Consider the following 12,440-nt stretch of genomic DNA (forward strand, 5'->3'; position numbering starts at 1 on the left):
GTAATTTTCAAATGTGGAAATATTTAAAAAAAAAAGCAGTTCCCCGATGGGTGACTTATGGGGGGAGAAGCCATGCGTACAAATAAACGGACCATTTTAAAAAAAATAAAATTTATCTTATCTTATGGATGACAAAATTGTCTTTTTTTTTTTTTTTTTTTTTCTGTTGGACTCCATTTTGCAAATAAAGGTTTATCAGCCAATTTTCCTTTTGCAATTGCTCAGTTGTTTTCTTTTCTCGTGGAGGGTGCATCCTTTCAAATAATGTCCATTTTTAAGCGTTCGGCGCGGGAAGGTAGCTATACCCCCCTAGGCACATTTGTCATATGCCCCCGTACCAATAGCGCCGCACTTAAAAGGAGCCCCAAGCGTGTTGAACATTAATTGTGTAAATTCACATTTCAACGGTTAACTGTATCATAATCGAGTGGTATATTCCTTTTATCACTCTTTTTGTTATACCCTTGTCTACATTTCTTAAGGGCTTGGATGGAAAAAAAAAAAAAAGGGAAGAACTTATTCAGTCTGGATTAGTTACGTACAGAATTGTCACATGTAAAAACGCGTTCATTTCTTTTCACCAAAAAGGGGAAGTGTGCCATGAAATAACTCCTAAGGTATATCTTATTAAAAAGGGTATATTTGCTTAAATTCTTTGTTAGCTGTTAAAATGGCAATTATCACGCTACATGCGCAATTGTAAAACAGTTAAAATTTGTTCTTTTCACATTCGGGTGGTAACAAAATGTGTATACTTGTACATTTGGGAAAATAAATTGTCAGCCTCCTTTTTAGCATGTGTATGAAGGAAACATGTGCATAGTGTAGCTTCAAAAAAAAAAGGTAGGAAACCAAAAGGGGGAAGAAAAGAAACGATACACGGGAAAGAACAAGCAATTTATTAGGTGACAATCCCCAAGCACAATTTAACTCGCTTGAGTTTTTAACTCCTTACCCGAATGTTGATCCGTGAGAGAGATCCGCTAGTTCTCGTGAAATAACTCCTGAACCAAAAAAAAGCACCCTGATTTTCTCATTTGCCAATTTGCGGGATTCACATTGCGGAGTTCAAAATACTAAAACGCAAAATTGCAAAATGCCGATCTTCAAACATACCAACCTTACACACCTCTCTGATTTTTCGCGAGGCAGCCAAATGTAAGATACCATGTGTGATATAAAACGCGCTCACCATTTATTCTGCAACTGAAAAAGGTGGCCAAGTGTGTGTATTTATGCGCCCTTTGCTTGTCTCTTGTGGGAAAAACTTTTAGGCTTATAGCACTTCCTTTTTTGGAGCATTACCCTGCAACCCTATCGGCCCATCGTTTGAGATCGGCCAAAAGGGGGAGGCACACAGGGAAGAGTAAGCAATAGGAACTGCCGCTGTGGTGAAAACACCCCCAAATAGTGACCCGTAAAAGTGCCACCCAACAGAAGCAACATGCCGTGGGGAAGGGGAACATAGACGGAGAAAGTACAAACAACACGCAAAAGGGTCCGCGCCGAAGAAGGTGAATTTCCAGACAATCGGTGAAGTATCAAATTATCCTCTACTTCTTCATTCTTCCTTTTTTCCCAGTAACTATAACACAAAGGAAGGATGGGGAGGGGACCCCCGTGTTGGGAAAAACAGGTGGACGATGGGAAAAACACCGAGTACCACAATCTAGAAGAACTGGAGGGAAGAAAAAAAATGAATGTTCAAGGGAAGAACAAAAAGGGGAATACGCACTACAATGATAAGAAGGAATACATCGAGAAGGTAAAGCGGCTTAAGGAGAAGAAATATTTTGGAAATAAAACGATAGGAAATAAGTACAGCTATATATATTTAATAAATCAAATATTCGGATCAGGAATTGTGTCCATCCCATATGTGTTCAAAAGTTCAGGATGGCTACCTTGTCTAATCACAAACATACTCATATGCGTCTTAACCATTTTTAACACCTTACTTTTTCTACGCGCCATGACCATGATCCCGAATAATATCCATTTTAATAAAAGGTACGAGTACATTTCCACCGTGTGTTACTTCTTAGGGAAGAACAACATATTCTTTTGGCTCATGCAAATGTGCTACTACGCCAGCATCTTGGCAAGCAACATTATATCGATCGTTATAGTTTCCCACGCAATGGATTACATAATAATAAATACGGTCGGCTATACGGTAGGGTTTACTCTGTACCCGAATTTTCAAGTAAACTACTTCATAGACATAAGCCAGATATACTACAGTAAGAATTATGTGGTGTGCATAACGGTGGGGTATGTAATCAATGCGATAATATCGATATATTTCTCCCAGTCTAACTTGGAGGATAATATGAAGATACAGTTGTTTTCTTTCCTATTTCTGATGAGCACCATTTTTCAAATGATCTACTTAAGTGGACTTAAAATATATCGTTACAACGCCAGTGGGGCTATAATTAATAAGGGCATAAAAAAGTATACTAATATAAAATATCCTACCGCCTTTGGAGACTTCAATTTCAGACAACTTCTCTCCTCATACATTTCTTCCTACTCAGCAGTGACAGTTATTCCATGTTGGGCAAACGAAATGAAATCAGACGTAAAAATTATCAAAACTGTTTGGGTATCCAATCTTTTCTGTTGTTTTGTTTACTATATATTTGGCTACATGTTATGTACAGCCTACCCTGATATTAATAGTGATAATATTTTGTACGATATTTTGCAATATCCTTTTATAAACACTTATATGAAAATCTGTATATACCTATTTGATTTGCTAACCATTGCCCCGGGAATATATGTCTACTGCATTGCTACTCGATACAACCTAATCAATAGTAATATTTGCTCTGAAAAAATGGCTTTCATTTTTGGAACCATTTTCCCCTTTTTGATTTCCTGTTTTTTTACCTCCAGGGAGATTTTCGAAAATGTCTTCACTTGGTCCAGCTTGATTTTCTCCTATGCCTGTAATTTTATCACCCCATCTATTATATATCTCATAGCTTGTAAGAACATCCCTTACTCGGGGAAGAATCCTCTCCACCATATGTTAGTCCTCTACGACCCCAAGGAGCACAAAAGGAAGAAGCCCCTTTATGGTTTCTATTACCCACGGGATGCTGAGCAGGGGAAGAAGATGACCACTTGGAACTCCTCCAAAGTATGCAGCGAAGACAAACCAAGCATTTATGCAGCACAGTATGACACACCAAGTATGTTATATACTCCCCCAAGTGAAGCGCAAAAATGCTTACTCCCGCTGCAGCATAGCCAGAGGAGCTACGTCCATTTGGGGGGGACCAACTATAACGCTACCAATGTGGGGGCAACATACGGAACAGATGCGAAAGAACCGATGGTCTACACACAGGAAGAGGGAAATAACCAAATGTTCGCACCTGAGGGTGATCTTCCTTACGAACACGTCCCTCACGGGGCGGAGAAAGCAATGCGGATACCCCCCTCAGACGACTTCATAGTTCCAATAAAAGGTCAACCCGGAGAAAACGCGCAGATGCAAACAAAAAAGAGAATCTCGTTACAGGTTAACAGCCAACCCACAGAGGTAACTACCGATGGTACACATATCATAGCGAGTACAGGGATGCCCCCAAATGAGCAGCGTTACCCAAGCAAAGAAGACGACCAAGAAAGGGAAAAAAAATCGTGCGAATTCCACCGTCGAAGGAAAAGGAGCACGGAGGAATTCGAATTTCGGAAGTGTAGCTCCCTCTTCAATATGAAGGCAAACAGCATAAATAAAAATAACCTTCAGACGAAGCAAAGACTACCAAGCGATGTGAGAAAATCGAGGAAGCACAAAACGGTAATGGGGTTTGAAAATAAAAAAAACAAAAAAATTTCCATAAAAAATGAGCAACAAGAATCCTCGGACTATTCAGACATCACCGATAGTGAACTTTTAAATGATAAAATAATAGCAGACCTGTCAAGAGACATTTACAACGATATCAGAATAATCAAAAAGAACTACGAAAGGGATGAGTACTTGATTAAACATTCGGACGTTTTTGATTCCTTTCTAAATTTGAAGCTCATTCTGGAGGGCACCTCCGACGGGGAAAACGCGTACGATATGTGCGATGTGCAAGACGTGTATAACATGCACAATTTTTACAATTTTGAAAACTCCGGGAATGGACTCTCACTGGAGTTTACTGCGTCCAATGGAGGGGATCCAACCCACGGCAGTTTAGAGGTAACTGCCCACGCGTATACCTATGATGTGAGTAACGCAAAGGAGGAAGGGCTGCCGTGTAGGAATCATCCAACTGTGGATCAGCAAATGTCAGATATGGAAGAGGGGGAACACTGGACGAATGGTAAGCCGCTCCCAGGAAAGACAAAACAGTCGAATGATCAAACAGGAGAAGAAGAAAAACCAACCCATTCGTACCAACAAATTGGAACAAGAACTACACAAGTGGACACAAAAACAAGAGGAGATAGCTCCGAAGGGGAAGAAATGAAAGAAGTGCAAATTGACATGTCCTCAAATGATATATATGAAGGACAATTAAGTAATGATTTGAAGAACGATTTTCACGTATTCATTAACGGAATAAGTAATAAGAAAAATTTAACCTGGGCCTTTGATGGAAATAAAAATGAAGGGAGACAAAATGCTTCTCCAAATAGTAATATCCATGTGAATGTGTCCAACGTGGAAAAATTTTTCCATTCAAATGATCCTATAAGTTCCTCCTTCAAAAAATCAAAAAGTGATATTTATTCTTACTCCCTCAATTTGTATAATAATGGACATGGCGGAGACGATTATGAGGATGAAATAAATGGAATGATCCTTCTGAAGAAATTACATTCTCAGAGAAGCTGCCTTATCAAGCAGAGAACGAGTGAAGAAAGTGTGCAGACCTTTTTGCAAACCAAAAGTGTCGACAATTATGCAAACCGCAAATTCTTATCTCTTCCCAATGAAGAAAAGGTTCATGTGCATTTCGAACAGATAAATGAATTGGAGGGAATCAAAAAATCGGGACAAAATGACGCAAGTGAAGATTCGCCACAAAATTTTGAAACAAATCAGGAAATAGTTACCCCCATGGGGAGCGCAAATTACTCCCAAGTTGATGCTACATCTGAGGGAAGCAATTTGAACAAGTATGAAACGTTTCCCAATTTAGTACACAAGAGAAAAAGGATTTCACCAAAGAATGGTGATCAAGATGGATATGCAGAGAAAGAAAATTGCCAATCGAAGGACAGAATTTTGTACTTCCTAACTTCGTTCAATCGAAAAAGTAAAATGTACAAAGATGTGAACACACTGTCCGTGCCGGATAATGTGTATAATGTGATCCCCAAAATTAACAAAGGAAATGGACACAGCAACTTCGATGATACCATAAACAACATATTCAACTATTACAAGTACAACTTTTTGCTCTCCTTCAGTGAGAAAAATAAGAAAAGGGGGACCATTAGCAAATATAAACATGCTAGAAAGGTTCACTGGGTGCACAGACACACCAAGGTGGAAGGAAGAGGCAGTCACCAAAGTGACCGTGAGCGTGGTAGTGACTTCCAAAATGACGCCTGCGATAGGGTGTACGCGCAAAGCATCCAAGAGGGAAACACAAATGACGACGTTGACTCCTACAGAGATAACAACGTGGGGGAAAAAAATATGCCGAAAAAAACGTTCGCCCCTCCAAATTCTAAGTTAAACTATTTGAAAAAATTTCATGCTGATGAAAAGACGGAGCCATTACTTACCACTCACCAGAAGGAAAACCACTACGACGAATTACCAACAATTAATTTGATTTGTCCAGAGAAACCTTTGCATGGATATGAGGATGCTTACCAGATTGATGACTACGTCAATGGAAAAATTAATGAAAATATTATCCACGTCTACCCCTCTAGGTACCTACGAATTAAGCATGTAAAAATTACTGAGGTGCTCCTATTCGTTGCAGTGCTCCTGCTGCTCATTTCAGTGTTGTATGATTTTTCCTACTAATTCATGCGTGCTCACCGCATCACAACCATGGAGCTTTTCTCATTTTTATGCGCCTGATTTTGTTGCTCAAATGAACTTTTTAAAAAATCGCACACGGGGGTATGCCCCTACCAGGTGCGACCCTCCGTGCGGCACTTGCGGAACAAGGACAGTATCGCCTTTGTGTGTCCTGCTGTGTCTCTTCGTTTTAGATTCATTCCAGCAGCGTTCCACTTTTCTGTCAAATTTGTTTTTTTTTTTTTTGGTGTTACTTAAAAAGACAAATTTTAAAATTCTTACCCATTTTTAAAAAGGACGAATTAAGGGATGGGGCAGCTGGCAGACAAACTACCGCTCACGCTTGCCCCCTCAGTATTCGAAGAAATAGCTGTGCAGCTCCATATCGTGCAGGCGGAGCGCGCTCCGCATCTCGAAGTACGTTTCGATAGATACGGCCTCATTGCCGATGAAGTTCCGGACGATCTGCTTTTGCTTTGTCCCCTCTTTTAAGTACTTTAAATAAGACGGGAAAAAAAGAGCTATAAATTTTGGAGTGATAAAAGTTTCCGCGAAGGAAATAATATCCGTAACATGCTCCTCTGCTTTCTCATGGCCAGAACCGCGCGGTTTGAAGTGGTGTACCATTTCGCAGAATTTGTTAAGGGAAAACGGGTCACTGTCGGGTGGTTCATCTGGGGGGAAAACAAAAAGTGTGTCCACATCTTTACCCCGCATAGCCGCACCCTTGCACTCGTGTTTACTATTCCAGTGCTGTATAATCAACATAATGTAGCAGGGGAAAAAACTCGCAAACAATTCGTAATTCCCCCTTAAGAAGAAGAGGTACCTTGCTGCAACGTCATGCGAATTATTCACAGGTTGATTCGCTATTCTCCTCAGCACAATCATGATGTAACGGTCGTATAATTCCTTTCTGACTGTGCTAAAATGGTGATAGTATTTATTCATGGAATTGATCTTCAGGGCGAAGGAACTGTTCACGTGACTTTGGGTGGGCACTCCATGGGTGGACGAAGAATAGGATGACCTGTTTTCCCCCTTAGTTAACCCTTCCTGCGCCGGGAATGTGTTATCCACTGGCCTCCGGGGGTTCCCATTACAGACCATGTAATACCTGTAGGTCAACCTGAAGTGGTCATCCACAGACCTCGCTACATCGTCATTCATATTTTCATGCGCCTTTCTCATGAAGAAGTTTGAACAGTCGATGCCACGGAAGGAGTAATTAATAGCACTCAGGTTGGAAAATAATCTAGCCATATCGGGTAAGCTGTTGTAAAAATATATATAATTTTCTTTTAACAACGATAGGACTTGGAATTTCTCCGTTGTGCTCATCATATCTGCTTTGTCATCCAATTCGGTGAAAATTTCCATGTAAGTTTTACCCTGTTGTTTGTGTGTCTTTCGCTCATTTAGCGTGGTCAGGCGATTCGTCTGGTGGGCGCTGCTTGTGCTAAGCGGCATCTTCGTAGGGGAGGCAGAACTATATGCGCAATTGTGTAGATTATTTTTGTGGGGTTGATTTTTTGCCTCCTCAACATGATTGGTGGTAACTGCTTCGTAGTTACTCCCTACTGCGCTTCCGCTTATCCTCCCATGCGTCACCTTCCTGTGGGTGTCCAAAATGGCATAATGTGTTCCCAAGTTGGAACAAATTGATGTAGACAGACGATCCGTTGAAATAGTGTCTAGCCCCAGGTCCCTATACAGAACCTTCCTAGCAAAGGAAAAAATATCATTTTGACACAGAAGAGAAATGTTGTTAATTTCTTCGAGTGACATTTCACTCAAATTGGGAATACGATTTAGTAAGTCGAGGGAGTTAAAACAGGACCGTATGTCTCCATTGCAGTTATGTGCCAATCGTTTTACAACCTCTTTCACGTTCCGGTTCAGGTTGATCATTCTACAGTAGTACCTTTCTGCCAGGGTCTTCTCCAAATATAGTGGATGCACTTTTTTTAACTTTACAAAAGAAACATATGAAGAATTATTTATGTCAATTCCTAGCAACATATTGACGGTCCTTATTTGTTCATACGCATTTATGAGGATTACCATGGGGTGAATTGCATAGCACTTGGGGAACTGCTCCGTGGGGTAGTTTTCCCGAACGTACTTTACATACTGCTGCTTACAGTGATTGACTCGGTTGAATATAAACTCCATCGAACTGGCGCAATTCGCTCGGAAGTCTTCCGAATATTCTAACTCAGTTAATGGTAACTCGTCAAGGAGAACCGCACGAGTGCCTATAAAATGTTCTTCGTAGTAATTTTTTTGTTTCTCCTCTTCCCATTTTTTTTTAAGATCGATGTTGGCAAATTCCCTGTAGAGGTAGCTCCCCGAAATGACTCTTCTCATTTGTTTCTCCAAAATATTTGGCATGAACCACTCGACAGTAGTATCGCTCAGTTCTATATCCTCCATCAGGGCGCAAAGGATTTTCCCCTTCACATCTCTGTCTTTTCCCAACTGGTTTATCATTTCTTCGACCAAATCGTTACATTTGATTAGCTTGCTTGTCATTCTCTTGTTCACTTTGTAAATCTCGCTGCAGTAGTTGGCCATTCTCTTTCGTGCCTTCTCCGGAAGGGGCAAATTCACACCAGTTTCTGGCCAATTGTGTCGAATGGTAAAAGGGGAAGTTTCATCCTGAAAGGGGTTCTTCCCCTGAAGTATGCCTCTCAATTTTCCCCATGCAACATGATCATCATCGTTACAATTCGTTGGAATGTTTTCCATCGAGTTGGAAAATGACGGAACCAATTTTGTCCCCACCACTTTTGAGCGAAGCTCAGGCATCATCGGAGCATTCTCATCACTTCCCCTCTTGGGGGAGTTGTTTTTCCTAATAAGGTCACTAGCCACTTCTCCCTTTAGGTAACTCACAAGGGTGGTATTAATAATCACTGCTTCGGTCAGATGGTTGCCCAAAAAAGAGTTGCACAGGGAGAGACCCCTAATACTATGCAAGACATAAAAATTGTTAATAAAATGTGTGAACTGATCGTTTATTTCCATTAAATATAACAGACCTGTGCTCGTGTGAGGCTCTTTACCCATATTATCATGTATGCCGTTGTTCCCGTAACTCTGCAGAGTGGTGTATTTCCAAATGTGATTTATTTCTTCACCAGCAACCGCTCGGATGATCTTCTCCCGATTACAGAGATCACTATTAATGCGCTGGTGTTGCCCTATGCTTTGCTTTAAATTTGTCGTTTCTACCAAGTGGGGGATTATTTGCTTCCCCCTGTGTGATTCTATAAACTGTTTGACCTCACTTTCGAGTGGGTCAATAATCGAAGAGGGGGCATCTTCCCTCCGTTGCATTTCATTCTTCTCCTTCCCATTAATGAAAAAGTGGTGGCTCCCCCCATAGGGCATGAACTTTTCTGCCCCCTGTCTTATTTTCTTCCTTTCGATAAAGTCTGCTAATTCTTCCCTGAGCGTGTTGGCCAGGGCTAAATCTTCATTCACTTCATCCATCAGGTTAATATACAATTTTAAAATATCTATCACTGATTTGCTTAAACTGTTTGCTTCCTTCGCGTTTGTGTTGATCTGTTCGCGCAAATTAGAGGAACACTGCATGTGGTTAATTAGGTATTCGCTATGATTGCCATCCACAAACATATCGATTATAAATTCCTTCCCAAATGTGTGTGCTTCTTCCTCGTTTTCCAAAATGTGCCTTTTCAAATTATCAGCCAAAGTTAATAGCTTGTTCATTTTTTTCCACATGTTAATCCCCAAGGTGTAATTTTTGTGTGTCATTTTGTTAAACTGGTTAGACAAACCGGCGGGAAAAAAAACCTGCTTACCTTCTAAGCATCGTGGACTGCCTATTTTGCTCTTTACCCTAATTGTGGGACTGACTAGATTCATATAAACGTTGTACAATTTGAGCGTCACGCTGGATATTTTCCCGTTAACGTCGCTGCAGTCTACCAAATCTGCTACAATTTTCTTCTTAACCCCACTTTCAATATCTACCGGTACCGATTTGTTGTTCATTCTGCCATTTGGGTGGTTGTTCCCCAATTCGGTTTTAAAAATTTTCTGTAATGGCCAATTTTCTCTATGCTCATATTTTTTTTTCCTCTTATTGTTACTACGGATTCCGTGGCACAACATGGTGTTGCATAGTTTGTTCTTTTTCGCACACTTTTGGTCGTCCTGTTTTTTCGCATGATTTATTGCTGCCTTTTTTGTATTTCCAATTTGGCAATTCGAATAGAGTAAAAAATTATTATACGGATGATAGTACTGCTCGTTTTCTTCACTAGTCTTTCTAACCCAAGAGATATGTTCCTGCGATTCTGGTTCGTAGTGGCACTCTCTCATATTTAATTTGTCACATAGGTATTTTATTAATGTGCTTTTCCCACTTCCGGGGGCCCCTAGAATTACACATATATTCCTTAATTTCTGCACATCGATTGTCTGTTTGGCACTACTCAAGTTTTCTAACTCTTTGCTTAAAATTGGGTCATTATTGAATTTTATCAAATGGGTGAAGAAGTCCAAAATGGTTTGCTTGTCCTTGGGGTGTATCAATATTTCGTCGAAGCTTTTCGGCATGTAGTTATGCATCTTGTTCGCACCACGTCACATTTGGTGATATTCCCCCTTCAAGATGTTTCTCCCCAGTGGTACACTTATGCGGTATGGAAAAAGCTGCAAAACAGGACATAACCTGCATGTTTCGCCTTGGCCCTTTCTTACGAGTCTAAGTGGCCATTCCCGTCCTCCAACAACAAACATTAACGTGTACACATGAAAAAAAAATCCAGTGTTCCACATAAGTGTTGCTTCAACGTTCTACATTTTGGCAAGTTTATTCACATGTATATGCACAGGTATGCCTACGCCATCACATCAGGATGGTGCTTTTTTTTTTTTCTTTATATATATATGTATATATAGTGCATGCGTTATGCACGCTGCTCATTCCGTGGTTTTTGGAAAAAAAAAAAAAAAAAAAAAGAATAGCGCGTTTGTGGTTTCCACTCGATTCGATTTAGTTTAAGTCGATTTAATTTGATACAATTTAATTCGATTTAGTTTAATTTTACAGGATTGCATTCTATTTCCTCGCGCGAATCCTTCACCCCACGCCTTCTCCCATTTTTAATGAAGGATAATTTCTACAGCAAAGTGCCATGCGTATGAATTCACTTTGCTTAAAAAATCCATTCCTCACTTTTTTGAAGCTTAGATTTCGAAAATAATCGCGGAAAAGAAGTAATAACAATGAAAGAAAAAAAAAAAAATGGAGTATCTCCATGTATCCAAGTGAACGCCTTACAGCTACGCATAACCATAACTCCCCTATAGAGCCACATTTCGCCACATTCCATCACAATTGACTTTTTTTCCCTTTTCATGCAGAGATCCAAGTGCAACATCGAAGAAGCCTTTAATTAAAACCCCACCTCACCTGTTCGCTTACACAAGATGAATGAAAATATAAGCAAAGTAAATAGCACCGTGGTAGAGCTACTGGGCATGTCTGATTTGTTCAAGAGAATGCAAAACACCTGTTGGAGCAAATGCATTCCCGATGTAAACGATTCGATACTTTCGGTAGGCGAAACCAGTTGTGTTGACAGGTGTGTCCATAAATATATGGAAATACATACACTGGTGGGGAAGAATCTACAGGAGTCTCAGCTTTCCAAGTGACGGCGGCGTGGGGAAAACGTCGCCCCATGTGTAGGAGGTCATAACACGGATTGTTCCTCCACACGTATAAGCATATGCGTTTGCACATAAGGGTATCTATTTCAGAGTGGAGTACATTTACACATATATGTTATCCCACTGAAATTATGCAGTCTAATTTGTGCCATTTTTAGGAGGCGTCATTTTTTTTTTACCCCACCGACGCACTCCTTTTAAAAGGGACATTCAGCTGCACCATATTTAATTGCGCCATATTTAAGGGCACTTCCCTCGTCAATTTTACACTTTATGCCCATGCATATTTTGCCATTTTAGCTACGGGGTAGGGGGCCCATTTGTATGACGGGAACGACTTCCACAATTTTGTTTACTTCAATCAGTTCCATTTGTTGTTGCATTTTTTTCCATTCTCCTTTTGTTTGTTTTCTTCAAATGAAAAAACAAAATAGAAAGTGAACTCGCGCCCCACTTTTATCATTTAAAAACGGCACAGTTATGTTCCTCCCAAGATTTTGTAACTCAGTGTACACATGTAGAACTTCACAAAATGGTATAGATGCGCTCATCATATAAAAGCGCAAGTACAAAGAAGAGAGGCCTTTATTTTTGCCTCTTCGGAGTGGGTATAATCACACATAGGTAACGCTTACGTGCGATAAAATTATTCCCCAAAATAGATTCAAATTTTTGTTTTCTTTTTTTTTTCATATCAATATTAGGGTAATATGCCTTTCCCCCAATGGGAGTG

The 12,440-nt window shown here is 40.2% G+C and overlaps 3 protein-coding genes across 3 annotated transcripts; 2 read left to right on the forward strand and 1 right to left on the reverse strand.

Moving 5' to 3' along the window:
• Positions 1 to 1,603: 1,603 nt before the first annotated feature.
• On the forward strand, positions 1,604 to 5,998 carry PCOAH_00007120 (Transporter/permease protein; the record flags this gene model as incomplete). The annotated part of the gene is made up of 1 exon (XM_020057522.1): positions 1,604 to 5,998. The coding sequence occupies one exon, from the start codon at positions 1,604 to 1,606 to the stop codon at positions 5,996 to 5,998; it is 4,395 nt and encodes a 1,464-aa protein (XP_019913313.1).
• Positions 5,999 to 6,346: 348 nt separating this feature from the next.
• On the reverse strand, positions 6,347 to 10,600 carry PCOAH_00007130 (Uncharacterized protein; the record flags this gene model as incomplete). The annotated part of the gene is made up of 1 exon (XM_020057523.1): positions 6,347 to 10,600. The coding sequence occupies one exon, from the start codon at positions 10,598 to 10,600 to the stop codon at positions 6,347 to 6,349; it is 4,254 nt and encodes a 1,417-aa protein (XP_019913059.1).
• Positions 10,601 to 11,149: 549 nt separating this feature from the next.
• On the forward strand, positions 11,150 to 11,863 carry PCOAH_00007140 (Uncharacterized protein; the record flags this gene model as incomplete). The annotated part of the gene is made up of 3 exons (XM_020057524.1): positions 11,150 to 11,251; positions 11,399 to 11,732; positions 11,757 to 11,863. One exon carries the CDS (start codon positions 11,465 to 11,467, stop codon positions 11,690 to 11,692), a length of 228 nt encoding a protein of 75 aa, XP_019913151.1.
• Between the last annotated feature and the right edge of the window lie 577 nt (positions 11,864 to 12,440).

Source organism: Plasmodium coatneyi, chromosome 4, assembly GCF_001680005.1.
Source record: "Plasmodium coatneyi strain Hackeri chromosome 4, complete sequence".
Classification (NCBI taxonomy): Eukaryota; Apicomplexa; class Aconoidasida; order Haemosporida; family Plasmodiidae; genus Plasmodium; species Plasmodium coatneyi.